Source organism: Procambarus clarkii, chromosome 85, assembly GCF_040958095.1.
Source record: "Procambarus clarkii isolate CNS0578487 chromosome 85, FALCON_Pclarkii_2.0, whole genome shotgun sequence".
Taxonomy (NCBI): domain Eukaryota; kingdom Metazoa; phylum Arthropoda; class Malacostraca; order Decapoda; family Cambaridae; genus Procambarus; species Procambarus clarkii.
This window is the reverse complement of record NC_091234.1, coordinates 11,939,646-11,961,325: the sequence shown is the minus strand read 5'-3', so window position 1 is coordinate 11,961,325 and position 21,680 is coordinate 11,939,646. Positions and strand designations below refer to the sequence as shown.

Here is a 21,680-nt window from a genome sequence, read left to right as displayed (position 1 = left end):
CAAGACTCGCCGCCATAAAGGAGAGTGCTCAGGACACAGGCATCCGGATGCCAGCATCCGATCTTGGATAGGGGAGGATCTTGAACAGGCGCAGGATCTTGAACTTGATCCCTGCTGACGAGGTCGAAGGCAGGGATGCCTTCGAGCACGAAGGCATCCCTGCTTCGACCTCGTCGTTAATAATTCTAACATGAATTTTCTCAATATTTCTTATGTTTATTTATTTTATATTTATTTATTTCGATGATAATTAAAAAATCAATTGTCCAAAATGCATTTTTATTGAATGCCTTGAATGCGTTTCGAAATAACTTATTACATTTTCAAAGACACACACAACTATAACCTGAAACACTAAACAGAGTTGATTGATTGATAAAGATTAAGCCACCCAAGAGGTGGCACGGGCATGAATAGCCCGTAAGTGGTACAATTTTTTTTCTCAGTATTCTGAGGTTGCATTTAACCATCAAGCTGTTATCGCGTGGGAGGATACTGCTTCACAGTCTTTATGAGGGTGTCCAGCTGCTGGACACCTTTGTTGACCAGGAGAGTGGCTGTGTTGATGGCTTCAGGGTGGCTACTGCATGATTCAGGAACTCTTAAAGCACTTCTAAGGCCATTGGTTGCTTCACGTTCCAGAAGATAGTGAAGTAATGGCTTTTCTGTGACAGTTTGGCAGAAGATGCACTCTCTCTGTCGGGGTTCACCAATCTCCCAGTTGCATCTGTAACCTAGACGTAATCTATATAGCCTAACTGCTATTTCCCTGTGGATTCCTTTTGGGATATTTAACCTTTCTAATTTGGTTGCCTGAAGATACCATGTTGCAGATGGCGAACCTTCAGCTATTCTCTGGTGCAGGTAGGCTTTGTTGAGATGTGAGAGTTTTTTGGTGATGATGTTTTTTATGTTCTCTAGGCTGGGTTGAATTGTTTTATGTATCACTGGATGACGAGTTGCCAATTTAGCAATTTCATCAGCTTTTTCATTTAATGGGATTCCAATATGGGATGGGATCCAGTTTAAAGTTATGTTGAGTCCTTTGCCTTTAGCGACTGCTCCAAGATACAAAATGGTGGTAATTATTTCCACATTATCTTTCCACTGTTTTTGTCCTAGTATTTGAAGTGCAGCTTTTGAGTCTGTGTGTATGATTGCATTTTGAGTGTTTTGTGCAATCACATATGCGAATGCCTGTTGTATGGCAAACAGCTCAGTTTGGGTTGATGATACTAGTCCTCCCAGTCTCCAATATGCCTGTACGCTGGTCGTGCAAAGAGCAGCGCCAGCACTCTCATATTCTGTGTCCACCGATCCGTCTGTGAAGATGTGGGTGGCTCCTGCTACTGCTATGCTATACATTTGCTATTCTATTATGCGCCTTAGGATTGTCGGATCATAGGCAGCCTTTTTCATTGGGAGACTTTCTATTACTATTTTGAAAGTAGGCTCTTCCCACGGCGCGGAAGGAGTGTAATTTTGGTGTGGATGATCACCCTCTCTATCAAGAATCATGTTTTTTAAATGTAGTCTGTTTAGGACTTTTCCTGCTCTTGCAACCCAAGAGTTTCCATTGTTTTGGCCTAGTCCAACCACCAAGGTCTGCCGTACTGGGATTGGATCAGAAGAAATAATTATCTTTACTGATAATTGTAGCTGTCCTTTGTGATGATGACCAGACTACACACTAGAAATTGAAGGGACGACGACGTTTCGGTCCGTCCTGGACCATTCTCAAGTCGATTGTCCTTTGTGATATTCTTTCTTGTAGAGAGGGCAAACCCGTCTCCAGTCTAAGAGTTTCAAGCCTGGTCCACATAGCCTGGTCTGGTTGACCCTGTACTGTTAGTTGGATGTTGGGCTTCGCTATTTTTATGGGCATGGCCTTTGACTTTGAGGGGTTGAGTTTGATCCCAATCTGTTTTGCCTCTTTACTGATGCAGTCTAAGCATTTGGGTGCAAGGCGCGCCGCATCCCTTCCTTTTATGATGATGACAAAGTCGTCCGCGTAGTTTAGCAGCCTGCAGTGATGTGGGAGTTTCAACCTCATTATTCTTTCCATTAAACAGTTGAAGAGAAGAGGGCTAAGAATACCTCCTTGCGGTGTACCATTTTCATGTCTTTTGTACTCAGAGACTGTGCCATGAAGATTAGACCTAACCTTCGTTTCAGCCTCCCTAAGAGATGCAGCAACATGGTCAGTTGAGCCCACACTCACAAGCGACCACTATGGGGTCCAAATTGATCTTCAGTTAGACCTACCCACCCCACCTCCGCCTCCATCTGAAGCCTGGAACTTTGCTTTAGCAAACTGGGACCGATTTCAAAACCTCATTTCAGAGTGGCAAAGAAACTATGATCTTCCCGAAGACATTAATCAGGCAGAACAAGAATTTGTCAAAGCGATTCAAAGTGCAGCCAACCACTCAATCCCACTGAAAAAACAGTCCACCGGACACCATAAAGATCATTGGTACTATTGCGAACGTGTCAAAGAACTCAACCATAGACTCAATAGAACAAGAAAGCTATACAAAAAGCAGCCAAGTGACCGCAACAGGATCTTACTTTGTGAGGTCAAGGAACATGTACATCGAGAGACCAGACAAATAAAAGAACAAAAGTGGCTGGAATGGTGTTCACACCTGAATGAACACACCTCTCTCGGAGAGATGTGGCAGCAAATTCACCGGGCCAAAGGGAATAAAACACCTAAAGCTCCACACCCCAAGGATCCTCAACAGGAAGCCGAAGTACTGGCAACCAGGTTTGCAGAGAGAGCAGCCAGCAATCAACTTCCACCAGATGTATTAGCAGTACAGACCGGACTAGAGGAAGAAAGGTGGCACAGAATCCTTACAGCATGTGAAGAAGTCTGACACTAATGCCCCCTTCACACTGGATGAGCTCAATCGGGCTAAGAAAAACTCCATGGATACATCCCCTGGAGCCGACAAAATAACCTATAAAATTATTAGAAACCTCGGCCCAGAGGGAGACGCTGCATACCTAAGGTTAATTAATTTACCCTGGACTTCTCAAACTAGACCTTCTGCTTGGAATAGAGCAGACATAGTGTCGATCCCAAAACCCAAAGATCCAGCTAATCCCAGGCCCATCTCTCTCCAAAGCTGTGCAGCCAAGACGGCTGACAGAATGGCACTCAACAGACTGGAGTGGAAAATGCCTAAACTGCACCATGATATGTATGCCTATAGAAGAGGGGTTGGCACAGTGGAATGTATTACAACTCTGTTAGCCCACTTGAATGACAGACCAGGAATGCTGATATTCCTGGACCTCGAAAAAGCCTTTGAACTGGCTAGCGCCCCAGCTATTCTTTGCTGCCTCATTGACAAAGAGGTCAAAGGCAACCTGCTCTCCTGGACCAAAAACTGTCTCATAAACAGAGAAGCAAGAGTAAACAGAGTTTAAACAGCTTTCATTTTATACCTGCATTTGGGTGAGGTGATATGTTACAACAGTTTTGGATGATGAAAACAAACTTTCAACACAAGACAGAATACGAAACAATGGGTATAATATTGGCCCATATTTCTTGATGATTCTATATTGGTGCGGAGTCTTGAAGTGGGTAGAATATAGTTGTGCATTAATTGGCTGTTGAATGCTGGTGTTGACTTCTTAATGTGTAGTGCCTCGCAGATATCAAGCCGCCTGCTATCGCTGTATCTATCGATGATATCCATGTTTTTCGTTAAGACTTCTCTGGTTATGGTCTGGTTGTGGGAAGAGATAATATGTTCCTTAATGGAGCCCTGTTGATTATGCATCGTTAATCGCCTGGAAAGAGATGTTGTTGTCTTGCCTATATACTAAGCTCTTTGAGGCTTACAGTCCCCAAGTGGGCATTTGAAGGACGACATTGGTCTCTTTTAAAGCGTTCTGCTTTGTGTGTGGAGTTTCTCATGAGTAGGCTAGCCGTTTTCTTGGTTTTATAGTAAATCGTCAGTTGTATCTTCTGATTTTTGTCTGTAGGGATAACGTTTCTATTAACTATATCTTTCAGGACCTCCGTTTTATGAGCTGTGGAAAAGAAGTTCCTTTAAAATAGTCTAATAGGGGGTACAGGTGTTGTGTTAGTTGTCTCTTCAGAGGTTGCATGGCGTTTCACTTTCCTTCTTATGATGTCTTCCACGAAACCATTGGAGCAGCCGTTGTTGACCTGCCTTACCCTACAGAGTTCTTCATCGACTTGCTTCCATCCTGAGCTGTGGCTGAGAGCACGGTCGACATAAGCGTTACCAACACTCCTCTTGTACCTGTCTGGGCAGTCACAGTTGGCATTGAGGCACATTCCTATGTTTGTTTCTTTAGTGTAGACTGCAGTGTGGAAACCTCCGCTCCTTTCCATGACTGTTACATCTAGAAAGGGCAGCTTCCCATCCTTCTCCATCTCGTAAGTGAAACACAACACAGAACTCAAATGCCTCCTTCAGCTCCTGCAGATGTCTGACATCAGGTACCTGTGTAAAAATGTCGCCAACATACCTGCAGCATATGGCCGGTTTCAAGTTGTCGACTAAGATCTTTTGTTCGAAACGAACAAAATACGATACGATACGAAAGTGCGAGAACGGGTTGATTTCTTGATGCTTCTATATTGGAGCGGAGTCTTGAAGTGGGTAGAATATAGTTGTGCATTAATTTGCTGGTGTTGACTTCTTGATGTGTAGTGCCTCGCAGATGTCAAGCCGCCTGCTATCGCTGTACCTATAGATGATTTCTTTGTTGTTTGTTAAGACTTCTCTGGTGATGGTTTGGTTGTGGGAAGAAATTAAATGTTCCTTAATGGAGCCCTGTTGATTATGCATCGTTAATCGCCTGGAAAGAGATGTTGTTGTCTTGCCTATATACTGAGTTCTTTGAGGCTTACAGTCCCCAAGTGGGCATTTGAAGGACGACATTGGTCTCTTTTAAAGCATTCTGCTTTGTGTCTGGAGAGTTTCTCATGAGTAGGTTGGCCGGTTTTTTTGTTTTATAGTATGTAGATATATTTATGTATGTAGTATATTTACATATATGTAAATATGATGGAACATATAATCTCTTCCCACAACCAGACTATCAACAGAGAAGTCTTAACAAACAACAGAGAAATCATCGATAAATACAGCGATAGCAGTCGGCTTGACATCTGCGAGGCAGATGTTTTGCAAAGATCAACACGATTAAAAAACTGAGTCAGTTTATCATAGTGCATAGCCTTACACCCTGAAATCGAAGATAACAGCTTTACGTATGACAAGAATGAGAATAAGGAGCTGGTCTCTACTACTGTTTAAATACACAATAGCAGATTTGAATAGAGTTTGTGACAATCCATTCTGCCCCAAGCTGAGCGCGGCTGGTGCTAATGTCGTCATTATAAAGGGGGCAGCTCATCGTGTTATTCTGCTTGAAAAGGATACTATTCCTCCTACACACGTATAACGTCTACTGTTGAAAACTCGTATATCATTAGTCCCACCTCCTCTAGGAGGGGGTTAACAGAATGTATAATTCCTGAACAGAGGGGGAATAAAGTTGACATGCATTTCACCGCTTGTTTCTGTCGAGTGTTTAGTGGGTGTTGTGTTTGTGTTATATACCTCCTGCTACAGGACGTACATGTAAGACCGCTATGGTAAACCCACGTTCATCAAAATGTATTGGGTTACCATCCTGATCCCTGATAGGGATACTGACTCTATCTATCATATTGGTGTTAAGTCGTAGGTATAGTTTTTTATTGTTGCTGTTGTCATTTCCATTTAGGGGGATTACATCCAAAATATTTACGAACTAATTCCCATATCTAGTAGAAGTTATCTTATCGCAATAAATGCCTAGAATATGAACCCCTCCTCTAAGCATTGGTGTGAATAGGCACGTATCAACTAAACTCGAGGCATTCCGTCTTTTTTGCGAATATGTCATATGCACATACACCTAGCACTTTCCCAAGAGTAGTCCCAAATGATAATGAAACTCTACAGACGTTTCTATGCCCCATTGATGAGCTAATATTCTCCTCACTAATCACAATAATGAGCTTGTTTCGATTGGAAGAAGAATCATACTTAATAAAATTTAATTTGTATTTAGGTGAAAGTTTTTTAAATGTCTTTCCTTAAAAATTCAGTTTGGCATTATTTGAAAATATGATGGCTATTTCTGAATTAATAATGTTATTAATTTCTTTTATGGTTCAAGCTAAAACATTGGTTGATAAGACATACTTTGAATACAAATAACTCTCCTAACTCTCATTCTCATATGTAAGCCCTATACGTATATATGCCTCAGGATTATTACGCTTAATAATATAATGATATGTGGGGGAGGAGTAATTTTTGTAGATACATTTCTTAAGATCTCCTCGGATCTAATTCTAGGCGATTAAACAATCGATTTTGGAAAGATGCTGGATTGTTATTTGGGAATAAATTCGTATCTGATACGTTGGTGGCATATATCACGTGAGTGTCTATCGCTCTTAGAATGCTTTTTACCGAGTAATCCTACTTACATACACATATATATACACTCCCTGTTAATATGCGATCCAGGAAGTATATTTACTGGATTACTTACATTTTACTGTGTGGATCAATCTTCCCAGTTGCCTGTCTCTTAACTGAAGGAGTCTCATACACTTGACTGCTTGCCGTAGTATTGCGGAATAAATCTCGAGGTGTAGAAGTTAGTGTGAAAAATAGTTGAACAATGGGTAATTTATCAGGTAAAAAATTGATTTAAGTACTAAGTAAGATTTAAGTATTTTATGTATAATGTCGTTTATTATATGAATGCCAGATACGGGGACAATAAATTTCCATTCAGATCCCATCGAACCATCCCACTTCCATCATAATGATTTAACAAGGATCTCACATATTCATGGTCTTTTACTTTAAATTTCAAATCTATTAAATGTTTTATGGAAGGGTTGGTATGTAACTGAGGAGTGAGTTTCACAGTTTGATGAGCAGGACTGAGTGTGGCTTTCCTGCCGTCCATTATTTTACGTGGTATGAAATAACACTCTTTCATTGTTAGTTTTGTTTTGTTTTCACTGCTGAACAAGAGTGTAATTAAGCTAGCTGATATCGGCAGGATAATGGATAAAATACTCCCCCCCCCAATTTTCTGATTAATATTTATTTCTTACATGTTACAGAAGGCTTCTTGCAGGCTAGTGACCGAATAAACAATTTATATTTTTCCAACATCTTAATTACCTTGTCGGACACAGGTAATCTTTTTTTAAAAGTTATTAAAAATTTCTGATAAACAATTTATATGTGGTTTCTTAAATTTTTCAATCAGCTGTTTTCTCGTGGAATACTGAAGCTTGGATAATAGCTGAATCATTTCCTTGTATTTATAAACTAAGGGTTTCTTCATTATAAATGTAATATGTTACCAGCATCGATCCATTGATCGAATACTTGATCATATCTGGCGTATCTGACTTTATACTGAAGTTTACCAAACTCTGCGTTAGCCCAATACCTTTTCAATATTAATGGTTTGAGTAAGGTGTGTAGGTGTTAATTCTTCCTTATAGAAGTCACCATCAATTCCCTCCCCCATTTAAATCTTTCAGGAAGTATAATGGGATATGTTGACTGATCAATTTGCATAACTGTAAATATCTCTCGTGTGTTCTGCTGCTTAAAACCCTTCTTAAACTTGGAAATATGATCAGATAGTGTGATATGTACTGTATAACGACAGCCAGTCGAGTAATGATGGATCTCTTTGATTTGCTCTGGCTTTTATACATTAAGTCAAATTGTTCGGCGTGCTCACTAGGTGCAGATAGTGTTTGTATCTGCGTTATCTGAGAAGGGGTGTCTTCTCCTTCAATCCTCTGTGAGGAATTAAATTATACGTTTTCACAATATCTGGTAGAGATGCCATGTATTTTAAAGTGTTGTGCGCCGTCATAAACTTGTAAAGTTTATCTTTTAGAGTACATATGAACCTCTCAACTGTAACAAGCTAGGTTGTTGTAGGAATGATGCAGTATGTTCTTTCTCAGACATGGGAGTGTGGGAAGTTGGAGTCACGTGTAGAGACCTGACTGGGAGCACGGGGCATCCCCTGGAAATTGGCAGTTGAAATACAAAATGACGGGCGCCTTTGTCTCATAGTATCGTATAATGAATTCAGTAATTTAGAGAAATTAGTCTTCATTCAAATTGTATTCAATAGTATTCCTGTTTGTAGTATCAAGAGTATCCTAATTGTCAGCATAATGAGTACGTCACCATCAGTGACGTCACGAGCCGGGACTAGGCCTTGGCGCGGAGTGACCTCAGCGACCTGGCGGTCACGGGTCATCAGAGTTTCCACATTCAGTATTTCTCAAATGCCAAATAGTTAATTTGTAATCGAAATAGCTCTTCCCTAAGATGCCTGTGTAATTAACTTCAGTTAAAAGAATTCAACCATCTGGGTCGTTCAGTACAACAGAGATTAGTTGTTCAACTAAAACCCTATGAGTGAACTTATTAAAGCCAGGCGTAGGGATACCCATCTGGCCTTCTGTATAGAGGAGCGAGAGGGAAGATCAGTGTGGAAAAAGCAATGACTCGGGAAGGTGACCTCTACCCACCTCTCCCCTAGACCAGCACTACCACCGCTGGTCGTCATAAAAGGTATAGTTGCTATGGTTTTGAGTATAGGAAGTTAGTTGTCAGAGAATGGTTTCTCAAGATTCTCCCACAGCTGACTTGAATGGCTCATTGCAGTGCACAGTGCACAGACTTTCATGCACAAGCCCATCTCTCTTAACCCTGGATAGTGACCTGGCATGTTGGGTATCTCTAGAACGCCCACTTAACCAGGAACACTTTCATAATATGGAGGCCGCCGTATGTCCAGGCAGGAAGTAGATACAGAGAAGTTAATTAAGCATACTTGCCACAACAAAGGGTCAGTGAGTACACACAGGAAGTGCCAACGTGACATAGAGGGGAGACGCCAACAAGGCTACCGTCTGACCTCTGGGGTCAACCGGCGCTGGGAGAATAGCAGCTATAACATGGTCGTGACGTGTTCATGACGTCCCCTCTCCTACTGATCATCAAACGGTCATTATGATTGGTTCCTGCTCATTTGCTGCAATGCTATTGGTCAAATTGTAACTCTTTTGTATGGTGCCCCACAAAATGCTCTGAGCCTCAGGAAAAAGCATTCTCGTGAGGAAGCTCTTACACAGAGGACGTGTCCTGTTCTGTCTATCGACCAATAGACTGAACACCGTCCATTCCTCACCGTCAAGTTAACTCAGCGTTTTTTCGATATACCCACACTCGCCCAGAATCACGATTGTGAATATATTGTTCAGAAGCTTAAAGTGACAAATCGCCAGAGCAAAACAGACTGGTATCAGGTAACCCCTGGTGACACAGATCGTTGTGAGTGACCTAGAGTGAACTAAGGCAGTGCCGCCGCCTAAGTAACCTGTGTGTGACTTTACCACAAGTGTACCTGCATGGTACCACAACCGCCGCCAGCCGCTACTCTGTCCCGAGTGTGTAGCCTCGAGCGCCCGTCGCCGCCGTCACTGTACTACGTGACATCACCACCTAACTCACCGCCAGTGCCAGTGTGTATGCGTGTGTCTGTCTGTTAAGCATACCGCACGCCCTACTGCGAGTACCCTCCGTGTCTACGAGCGAAACCTGCTATCAGGCCACCTACGAGTGCTGGCATAAATGTGCCTGAGTGAGTGAGTGAATAAAGAGAGGTACCCCCATCTGTAAGTACAAGATCTTGTTATTGTTTTATTGTGTCTGTGTTGATCTGAGGTATCAACCACAGTTCTCACCTTCTCATACCTGTCACAGGTTATAGGTGAATCGACGGTGAATGCGTGGTTATCTGTGTGATATCACGGCATTTCACTCATCTGTGAATGTGAGCTTCACATACACCACATATTTAGTTATTTTGTGTGATTATTATTGTGCATGTTATTGCCTGTCCCATTAACAGTGTATTTGTGATTTATTGCATATCATCATTACCCGAGTATCCGATTGGAACTCTTGTGATCCCTTTGCATACCGGCAGTTAGGTTGCCGTGTTAATGATTGGCTGTCAATAGTGTTAAGTTAGGAGTTACTCCACAAGTGGATCCGAGTCGTTTAACCAGACGTCAAGAGTCTTGCTAATGCAACCATGGACTTTCTGACGCCAATCGAAAGTAAATAAAGCACCCTTTGTATTAGTGGTAAAGCTAGTAAATAAACTACTGTTAAGCTTTATGTGGTGTTTCCGTTGAATCACTTCTGAATACTGCCAATATTACTCAATCCTTCAGCTCTAGGTGTCTTCAACACCGAGTTGCCTATATTCACTAAACTGTAAATGTGATGAGGACCCTAGGAGTCCCTTAAAATGTTTAATCATTGAGGAAATTCCAACGATCAACGTGGAGCAGGACCAGGTGAGGCTAGTCTGAGAAGAGACCCTCAAGGACTCTAACTCGACTTTGCTCCCAGGCCCTGTACGGTTGCTCTCGTATTTTCTATTCTGCTAATTCCGATAGTTTCGAAGCATCTGCCTCATGTACATTGGCTACGTACACAATGCAGTTGTGAAAGCAAAAAAAGAAAACTCCCACATTAGTCATCTCATTGTCTTTTAAAACAAGGAGTGTTAAGCCAGGGAGTGCTTTGAATTACATTTTGTTTAGTTTTGGAATAAATAATTTAGCTAGTAAATTGCCTTTTTATTAATTTCCATTTTATGTACTATTTTACATGTCCTGGCCACGTGGCTCCCATGAGGCCGAGTTTCGTTGGGCCGCAGATTCTAACACCAATTAAGAATTCTTTATCCCTTTGATTGGTAATATTTCCACACTTTAACGTAATTCATCCCTCCCATACCAACTAGTTGGGGATCAAGCCTTAAGGTTTATTGAGAGCATAATCGATCCAGACCTCGGTTATTGCTCAGTGTTAATGGTCTGGTGGTGGCAGCGCAAGGAGATTCTAGAGTTTTGCTAGAGGTCTACTTCCACGTCATAAATGTTGTAGAATCTTAAGCCAGTCAAACGGCTTAAGACCACGTGGCATGGGATTCGGCTAGAGTAATAGCCCTGGGGTCCCTTGGTTTGAAGAAAGTTGAATAAGAATACGGATGGGTGGAGAAGGAGCGAAGCCCTTCCCCGTGTTACAATGGTGCACAGTGGTAGTTTCAACAATTTTGTTTGAAATTGTTGAAAGGCTCATGCATCTTGCCATTTGGACACGTGCGTAGGTGTTAGGGCGGACAGTCGTGAGCCAGGATTAGCAGTGCGCCTCACAACAGTGCGGTTGAGTGAGGTTGGCGAATCTTGGGGCCGTGGAGGCTGATACGATTAAGGATTAGTTAGTATGTTAGGCTGTTAAGATTTATTGGTTAAGGAGATCGCTCCGAGTTGATTGGACTGGGTACCTTACTCGACCCGTTGCAATTGATTCAGAGGTGTTGGGAGCCGCCATACTCTCAACAGCAGTTCCTTGTGGGCTGTCTGGGCGGATATATCTGTGGGACGCCAGGAGATTTATCCAAGGGCGTTGTTAAACGACCCAAAACGCTAGGAAAAAACGTTAAATCAGTGAAGGGGGTTGCGGCTTCCGAGGGACGGGCTAGTATACTACTTAGCAGCGATTCAACGACTAAGTGATCGCACACTCAGTGGAGGTTGAATCGTATCTAGTCTTAATCGTATCTAGGCTGAAAGCTGCGTGTTGCTCTGTTGGAACCTAGATGGTTGCTCGCCGTACCGCGTCTAGCCGATTATAAGATTAAGGCGAGTGAATCTTTAATTAAGTATAGGTTAAATTTATATAAAGAAATTCCCCTTAATGGCATTTTTCTAGAGATTAAAGTTTTCCCCTAAATTCAGTCCCCTGTTATAAATTTTTCCCAAGTGTTCAGTAATTTTCTTGTACATTGGGCTAAGTCCGTACATTTATTATTTCTATTCCCTATTCTATTAGTCTAAGTCAGAGGCGTGGTTTCTAGAGAGTAGTTAATCCTCTGGACTTAGGACTATATGTCAGTCCCCATAGTTAGTGAAGGAGTTTACGTTAATGGATAGTGATTTTCGTTGTAAATGTTTGAAACAGTTCGTGGAAATATTTCTAAGTATTTTTGGATAAGTTTTCGGCTGAGTCAACGTCGGAAAGTCGTTAACTGTGATTAATTTGTATTTGCAGATCACGTATATGATCTGGGTATCATTAGGATTCCCCAGTCGAAGCGAGTGATAGTTTTCTAGTTTTTTACCAGTAAGTAACACTGGTAAGTTTTTACCAGTTACCAGTGAGTCCAGTTGAGGTGAAAACCTCGGATTTTGACGGAAAATCGAATTAATGAGTGTTGAAAACCGCCCGAAGTGTCAGTATTGTTCTGTATACATCGCCAGTATTAAGTAATAACTTATTTATATCTGTGAACGAAAAAAACATTTTTGCGAATTAAGGGAGTTTTGCTATATTTGGGTGATAGATTTTTTCCGGGTGCAGAAAATTTGTCAGTCCAGCATTGAGTAAAATCGCAGTTTTTGGTGAAAATTCAATTTGGTGAAAATTCAATTCAATATACAGTAAATATTCTTTATTAATCCATCACGAGTGCTGCGCGTTAATTACTTTATCATTTTAATTGGTTTCATATAAATTATATTCTTTATTTTGTTTTAACATAACAGACTTAGTTTTCGGTAATAGAACTGCGGATTATTTCATAATTCGACATGAGTGCGGGGCAGACGCTCATTCATTTGATTCACTTCAGTGATTCTCTCGATTAATCGTGTATTTCCTATTTTATGGAATTTAGTAGTTTTCTCTTTTGGAAAAAGAGCTGTGAATTTTTGTTAGTTGTGTAAGATTTCGGTTGTAGTGAGAATCCTTGTCGAGTGTGAATTAAATGATAGTTACAAGAGGCATCCCTGGAAACACAAACCAAAACTGTCTCTATTTTCCGCTTGTTACAACTTGTAATAAAGTTGTTACATCTTGGCTTAACGTGTTTATGACGTATTAGAACGTTGTTACAACTTGCTATATTGGTTGTTATAACTAGTTAGGAGGTGTTAAAACTTGTTCGAACGTTGTACCAACGTCGTAGTTTCGGTGTGTGTTTGGCGGGATGGCGCACCGGGAATTACAGGGAATATTTAATCTAGACAGTGACTAGTCAGTAGGGACCAGGGGGAGTGCAAGCTTAGAGGAGAGCACCTCTTCCGATACTACGGGGGATCTGGTGGACCGCTCAGGTAGCCTAGCTGACGTCACAGGTGGAGTCAGTGAGTCAGTGACACCGTCGCCCCAGTCCCACTGGACTGGGGCGACGGTGTCACGGGTTATGCATAAGACTGGACAGTCGAGGGGTATCTTCCCATTCAAGTACAGACATGGTTATAGACATGAGTGTAGAATCATTCGAGGATTCGTCCCAAGAGTGGGGGGGGGGGGGTGCCGTCTTGGGTTCCCCCACCTATAACATCGACCCCATACCAACAGGGGATACAGGGAGTTGGACAGGAGGCATCAGTTAGTGTGGTAGGACGCCCGCGTCGTCAAGTAGGGAACATGACCAGCAACCTGTTCAACTGTAACATGAACAACCACACCAACAGCAGGAACTACCTCACATAACACCAATACCACAACACCCACTTACACCTCACCCATCACTACAACAACCCCAACTCCTATACCAACCCCAACTCCTATACCAACCCCATCCTCAACTTCTATACCAATCTCAACGTCAACTCTTATACCAACCCTTCCCGAAACCCCAGGCCACTCCATACCTATTCCAACCCCAGGCCGCCCACACCATACCCCAACCTTCTCCCCAACCCCAGGCCACCCACACCATACCCCAACCTCAGGCGGCCCAACCCCAACCTCAATCCATACCCCAACCCCAGGCCGCCCACACCATACCTCATCCCCAACCTCAATCCATACCCCAACCCCAGGCCGCCCACGCCATACCCCTACCTTTTCCCCAACCCCAGGCCACCCACACCATACCCCAACCTCAGGCGGCCCAACCCCAACCTCAATCCATACTCCAACCCCAGGCCGCCCACACCATACCTCAACCCCAACCCCAGCCTCAACCCCTACACCAACCCACTTCCAGTAGCCTCGCGTCACACACACCGGGAATTATGAGTCTGATTCCCAAAGATGACTCTGCCGACACTCAGAGGTACGGAGTTGCCGTCTTATAAGGTGGAACGCAACCGCCGAGTGGAAGACTGGCTTTGGCAGATTAGTGCGATGCTGGAGACTGTCCCAAATGATAGTTTGAAGATTACTCTCGCTATGGGGGCTTGCGTGGATGTAGCCGATCCACTGGCGAGATTGACAGAGTTTCGGCACCTGACGACTTGGCCTCAGTTTGTCTAAGCGATTAGGGACAGGTCTAAGGAAAAGGTGTCGGTGTAAGACAACCGTTACACAGCAATGAAAACCTTGGTATTCTGAGAAAATACACTATATAACTTAACTCTCTTTGATGCCAACATCTTCTTCATAGAAGCGTTATAAAATTCTCCACATCGATCAGAATTAATTTTGCGCACTCCCCTGAGAATGTGGTTATCTAGAATTAAAGCCAGAGCTTTACTTGTACTTTTCCAAGCCTTACTGCACAAGGGCACTACTTGGGCAAACCTGTAGAATATATCTACACAAACAAATAAGTATTTCTCCCCATCATTATGTTTGTCCAATAAACTCATCTCGGCCAGATCTTTAGCTTGAAATAGTCACGCTTTAGGGCTTAATACTCGTCGCCGAGTGAATTTACGTGGGTGTAAATAATGAAGAGTATAGGACTCAGAGGTTTTCGGATAATCCCTTACATCAGATAGAGTTATTCTGGAGTTAATTAATTTAGCAGCATTATACAACCTCTGAACTTCTCCCAGCCCACCGGTAGATAAGGGGTCGTTATATATTCGTTCCAGTACATCTTTCTTGCTCACCATTGGTAAACTATCTCACAGATTGGTTCGTTAACAATATTACTACGCAATGTTGTAGTAGAGGGTGTGTTCAAGCCCAGATCAACTAGCAAATTCTCGTAGGATTTGCTAATAACTTTCTTATATAACTCCAAAAATTTCTTTGAATCCTTTTTCCCAAATATTTGTCGTCTATTGTTTCAATTTGTGAGAGGTCTCTTGATTTAACTAATATGAAATGAGAAGCATTTAAACTAATATTCCTCGAATATTTACCATGAAAAAGTATATTTTGAGTAATTAATATAACGGAAACCAAGAAGTGCCGTCCTCTAGTAAAGATGTCTGATACGATTTTCGAATTGGCACACTCTGTAAAAAGGTCGTCATTGATTACTAAGATATGCGAGTCCTTATCCATGCGCCCTTCCACAGGATCAATAATGGTTGAATGCTCGATCAGTATACTTTTAATTTGTGGATCTGACCGAATTTCAGCGTATTCCCTCACCACTTACAATTATCGAGGAGAACATGTGTTGATACTTCCTTACAAATTTACTGCACAAGAAGAGATTTTCACTGTTTAAATACCCAGCTATAATAACCTGAGACGGTTCTCGGAATATATCTAGATGTTCCTCATGGATTATATCATAGAAACTGTCCATGACTAATGGTTCGTTAAGACTGATAAAACTTAGGAAATGGTGAAGGTATTTATACAAACATTAATCATTTACAGGAGTTTATTCACATAATTATATTTACAGCAGCATTTTTAAACTAATCATAGTTCTTACAGTTAACACAGTTCACAAACAATAATAGTAATAAAGATCCTATTCCCTTTAGTATATAGTTCTACCCATATGTAATATCTATCTATCTATCTTAATGCTAAATTAACTAAAATTGTACAACGTAAATCTAGTGAGAGTTGAATAATTTTGGAGCTGAAGCATCTCGCTTGCTCCAGGGAAGGAATATAGGGTAGAGTCTCTGTGGTTGCCCCACTTCTACCGCTTCATCGTCCTCTATAAACACTTCTTCTGTCCCATCAATCTCCTCCTCTCCTACTTCTACATCCATTCTTTCTACTTCTACTAGATCCCTTCTACTCTACCTACTTCTACATCCATCCCCAATACATTGTTATTGGGGATATCTGGATGTCAATATGCTAGGAACTGTGTGGGGCTAAGAATGTAACGTTTATCGTCAAATGCCGACAAACCTCTGCATTTACTACATGTAAAGATCTTTCCTTGCACATTGTATATAGATCTAAACAATCCTGATTGAAGTGTTTGTTTTAAAAGCGTGCTGAAAAGAGTCATGTGAGAGTTTCTCGCGGAGGTGGAATGGCACACCTTTACACTTTTAAGTGTGCTCACCATCTTGAGTGGTGAAAGAGTATGTTTTAGATCTGAGAGCAATTGATTCGTTAATAATCTTAGACCCTATTTCTGACTTGAGCAATCCTGGTTCACCCTCACGTGCTTACTAGTAGGAAGGGTGAGTGTCATGAAAATTACTAAAATCAATGCAGTCAAAGAGAGGAGACTTATTCAGCTCTTCAAAAACATCCCGACAGTTGAGTTTAATGATGAAAGAGTCTGTGTCTGTATATAATAGACTCGCTTTATCCCCATACGCAGGTTTTACCATATCATACCAGAATTCATAGAGCCGCCTCTTAGCAATTTGAAGTATTTGATAACCCAGGTATGTAGGAGTGTTGACGAGGAGTCTTCTGCTTGATAGTGCATATCACACGATCCTTAACTAACAAAAGGCTCCTCTTGAGGAAAGGGTTTCGAGCGTGTTTCAGGAAGCCTCTATGATCTGTGACCAGATTGTGTTTGTTCCCATATTTAGAAACATCTGTGAGGCTCTTTAAATATATAGAGTTTGATATGAATTTGAAAGCCACTGAACTGCGCAACACGCCTGCAGGCACTTGACAAGGGGTGCGCAACGCTCCTCCGGGATCTTTTATTGTTAGAGTTTTATTCAAAACTCCCGCGGCTACATGGGGTTCACATCAGCTTCCTCAGGGCTCTTGTAAACAGACGCCATTTAAAAAAAATCGTGGGCAACATTCCTGGGTGTGAGAGCCTCAGTACTGAGTGAGCAACCAAGGCTGGCGCACACAGCATGAGCTCACAGCACAGCTGTTCAGCTTGTGACCACAGCATCGCCTAATAATGTCAAAATATATATATATAACTTGTATTATTTAGACATGTTAGTATTACAAAAGAGCCTCAGTGTGCTAATGACTGTGTACAATGTTGAAATATCAATGATTAAATGCTGTTCACGAGGTATTGTGGGAGGAGGAGGAAGTTTGGTGAGGGAGGGAATCCAGATAGCGTCACTGTGTGTGGCAGCCACTCTTGTTTTGCTCACCATACTAGCTTAGTGGTTCGCTATGGTGAGCACATATGTACATGGGTATATAACATGTGTGTATATATACCCGTGTACATATGTGCGTAGTATTGTGGGAGGAGGAATTTTGGTGAAGGAGGGAGAGAGGGAATCCAGGTAGCGTCACTGTGAGTAGTATATTCTGAGCCAGATAGGCGCACTTAACAAACAATGGGGGGTACTTATCATACAATGGAATCAGAGGCGGGGAGCCAGATAGGCCCACTTATCGGACAAAAGGAATCAGAAGCGGGGTGACAGATAGACCCACCTCAAATTGTAGTCTACGGTGTGCCCCCACCACATGTCACTTACACTGTGTCATCTCCGTTTAAACACTACACTCATTATAAATATTTAGGACTAATTAAGGATATATATATATTCGAACAAGTCTGAATGGTCCCTCCCTTATATGGGAGTATTTAAGGAGTATTAAATTATAAATCCTCCCCCTCCCCCAAAGGTTAAAAAAAACATCAAATAATTTATTAAATGCTTTATTAGGTAAAAACTACAAAATGTATAAGTAATTATGTTAGTTAATAATTGTAGTTTACAGAGTGCTCTTGCCATATTTCACTTACTACAGCTCTACCCCTCCCCTCCCTATCCCACACCCCCATCCTCGTCTGAGTAGAATTGTGACGATTCCTCATCAGTGAAGAGTGGGGGAAGGTCTTGAGCCCCATCCCCCCCCTCTCTTGGGGGGGTGGGGTGAGTTGGGTGGACACCTTTTGGCTGAGTTTCCTCCTCTCTCTCATCGGAAGTGTTCTGGAAAGAGATGGGGGAAATAATTTATAGTGATTAAAGGTTTTTTATATAATTATATATTTTATTAGAAAAATATTATATTTTTCTCTAAGAACAACTAGTACATACCTCTCCCCCTGCAGGAGCGGCCTTGTGTCCTCTACAGCAGGCGTCGTCAATTAGACTACGTAACAGCATCTTGTTTGGGGCAGACCCCCCACGTAGAATTACTACTCTACAAATGTGGACGGGTCCCAAGAACTGCACTGGAGAAAAACATAAGAGGTGAAATAGAGGATATACAAACTTTTTTTTTTTATTGAGGGAAATAAAACATAAAATAAATCTATTAGCAGAAAGATAGGGTAATACTAACCAGGTCCTTCAAGGACTTCAATCTTCCCCGCAGGTGTTTTTTGAGAGACACCTCCCATTTCGTAGGAGGAAGACAGTCTTCTGAGGGGGGTGGGTGGGGGAGAGGGGTTTTTATAGGAGGCTACACCCCTTGTTAGGTAGGTTGCCTAGCTAACAAAAATATTCTCTACACCACCTATAAGAACCAACCCCTATACCTCTACAAAATGTCCTAACACAATGATGTTTCATAGGAAAATATCGTCTTGCATAAGCAAGGGCTCGTTTATCATTTAATTTTAAAGTAATGCTTGAAAATACATTATGTAAGTAGTGTACTGTTGAAGGCAACCCCAGGTGGCTCACCCTATGAACGAACATGACGCAATACAGTCCACAGGCGAGAGTAAAATCACTCTGGAGTCTGTAGCGCATTCCAAACACCTTTCTTATTTTGTTAGTTTTAATAAATCCTTGAAAATGACGTCCGTAAGTAACTGGCGATATTGCATAACTATCAAAAAAAAACATCCGATGATTAACTTTATCAACATAAATTCCTACCCAATGTCCCATAGTGATTCTGCTATTTGAAGGTAAAATATTAGTTATGAAAACAATAGGTTTTCTTGAAGATATATTTAAATGTTCTATCTCATCAGCATTATAACAACCTAGGTAGAGTGTTCGATCCCCTAGATTATTTTTTAAATTAATATTTATATCATAACAATTCATTATGTTTTTTTACGCTCGCACGTCACACAGAACAGTTCTCTGCCCATCGATGGATAGTACCCCGGTCGTTTCCCCAAACAGTAAAACCAGCCTGTTATATGTAACACCACCACCAAATTCAAGCTCCATACGCAAGTTGCCAGATTTCTCCACAGGGAGGGAATCTTTTGTTTGAATGGTGGTTAAGTCAAAGGCGAATATTGATCTTCCCTTATTAAAAGAGTCATAGGCCAGTAGTGAATCACGCTCTAAGCCTAATGTCTTCAAAGTTTCATAATAAAGGCGGGAATAATGGTTATCGAAATCGCCACCAATTCGGTAAATTGCATTATTGTTCAAATACATAGCAATACTTTTCAGCTTTGCATTTTCAAAATATAATCCATTACCTTGGTGAAGACCGGCGAAATAATTCATTGGAACGATTATCATGTATATCTTGTGTGGAATTACTTGCGCCCATGGTTGATCAATTAAGAGACTAGTTTGATTCCCTGCTAGAACATATGTTTTAGAAATGGTTCTATTGAAAGTATAGGTTATGGGGTCGGGGGATGCTAACAGTGAGCTGTTTAAGGCCAGGTAAGCACTTGGGTAGGGGAACACCCGCGTCACCCATAACTTAGCATAATCCATATGCAGGCGATACTTAGAGCCATCGTCCACGCTTGTATTTAGGACCCAGGCATGGGGGGAGAGCTCCAATCTTAGTCGCATATCTATATTATCTAATATGTATTGGTCTAGGGATGATATATCCAATAGGAGGTGGAAACACATCGACAAACCTTTACTTTTTAAATCACCCATAAATTTTTTATCCTTGGCGGTTGCTCCAGTAAAATAAGTATTTGTAAACTCATTAGTGATTATACCGTCGTCATCTCTCCAGTCCCTACGAAAGCCTCCAATTCTCCCCAAGGAAGACATTTTTGATGGAGGCATGGAGGTAATTAATTTAATAAACGACCAATAATTAAAATTAGTATTTGTTTCAACTACCTGCTCTCCTAAAAACACCTGAACACCTTTAAACATGGTATTTGACAACCCATTCACAAATTCCACATGGTCATCCTCTTCCAATTTTGTGGTATCGTCATCTTTCGTTAAAGATACCTTAAAATCTATAACAATATTAGCTAGATCTAAGAAGGCGCCCTGGGTTCCAGGGATGCGGAATTCTAAGTAATTATCCCGCAAACGTTGATTAATGGGGAGGTTGACAGGTAGAACGTCTATTTGCTGCGTAGAGGCAATTGAACTCTCCACATTACGTATTCTGTTACTTCTAGGAAATTGGTCAATAATACTGGAACTATAATATTCTAGTGGTATTTTGACCCCAGCTCCGCTAGGCTCCCCCATGATCCCTCCGAAAGTTGAAGTATGACTGCTTACGTTAGCGAAAACACATCATTTTTATACCCAAGGCCTCGTTTACATTTTTTATTTTTATTTTTTCGCCTAGAGAGTCTTTTAATTTTACCTCCCATTACCAATTTCTTTCCCACACTCTTAAGAGCATCAATACCGTGAGTTCTCAGAGCACTTTTTACATCCCGTTTACCACTGCTTAAATCACCAAGGACATTTTTCCCAAAATCGATGGCGCTAGGTGTTACAGCTTTCATGAAAAATGGTATGGCCCGTCGAGCAATACCAGCCAAGGTCCCAAAGAAACCTCCACCAGATCTGAGATAAGGCGCTTGGAATGTGCGTATGTCATTCATCGCCCCCCCTCTCATCCCATGTCTCCTAGGGGGAGGTGCGAATATCTCCCCGAACTCCCCCTGGGAGGGTGGGTGGAACGGTATTCGCATTCTGAGGTCTCTTCCTATAATAACCTAAGTCGAGGCTAAACACTTCTTTATATATATGTTGCTATACCTTAGGGCGGATATGTAAGACCGCCGTAACCGACCTCCCATCTTCAAAACTAACCATTCGACCAAACTGATCTGTTATTTTAATGCTAACTTTCTCCAACGTGTTAGTGTTTAATGTTTTGTACACTAGAGGGTGAGCCCCTCTAGAATATGAGTCATGATAATTGATTGCATCTAAGATATTTACAATCTGCCCTCCGTATCGTTCAGGCTCGATGACGTCACTATAAATGAGTAAATAGTCACAACCCCCGTCAATGTCTGGGGGCGATAAGGCCACAGTCTTGGAGGCTGACGTAATGTCATCTGTTTTTGCTCGATAAATGGTGTATTTGCGACTGCTGTCAAAACCAAGTACATTAGCTATTCTGTGTTTAAATTGAAAGCTGAGAGAATTTAATGAGCCAGTACTTCCACTGTTAAGAGTTGAAGCTAGTAATACCCTCTCTACAGATTGGTCATAGGTGAGGATTGGTTCTTTATCTGAGAAGTATATTTTGAAATCA

General features: G+C 41.6%; 1 protein-coding gene across 2 annotated transcripts; it reads right to left on the bottom strand.

The window, feature by feature from the left end:
• Positions 1-17,915: 17,915 nt before the first annotated feature.
• On the bottom strand, positions 17,916-21,425 carry LOC138358658 (uncharacterized). Of its 2 annotated transcripts, none has more exons than XM_069316733.1 (3): positions 18,570-21,425; positions 18,323-18,459; positions 17,916-18,214 (listed from the first exon to the last, which is right to left on the bottom strand). In XM_069316733.1, the coding sequence occupies exon 1, from the start codon at positions 20,651-20,653 to the stop codon at positions 19,295-19,297; it is 1,359 nt and encodes a 452-aa protein (XP_069172834.1). In that variant the 5' UTR covers positions 20,654-21,425; the 3' UTR covers positions 17,916-18,214; positions 18,323-18,459; positions 18,570-19,294. The 2 variants fall into 2 exon arrangements, with proteins under 2 accessions (XP_069172834.1, XP_069172836.1); XM_069316735.1 differs by having other exon boundaries at positions 18,323-18,454.
• Positions 21,426-21,680: the final 255 nt, after the last annotated feature.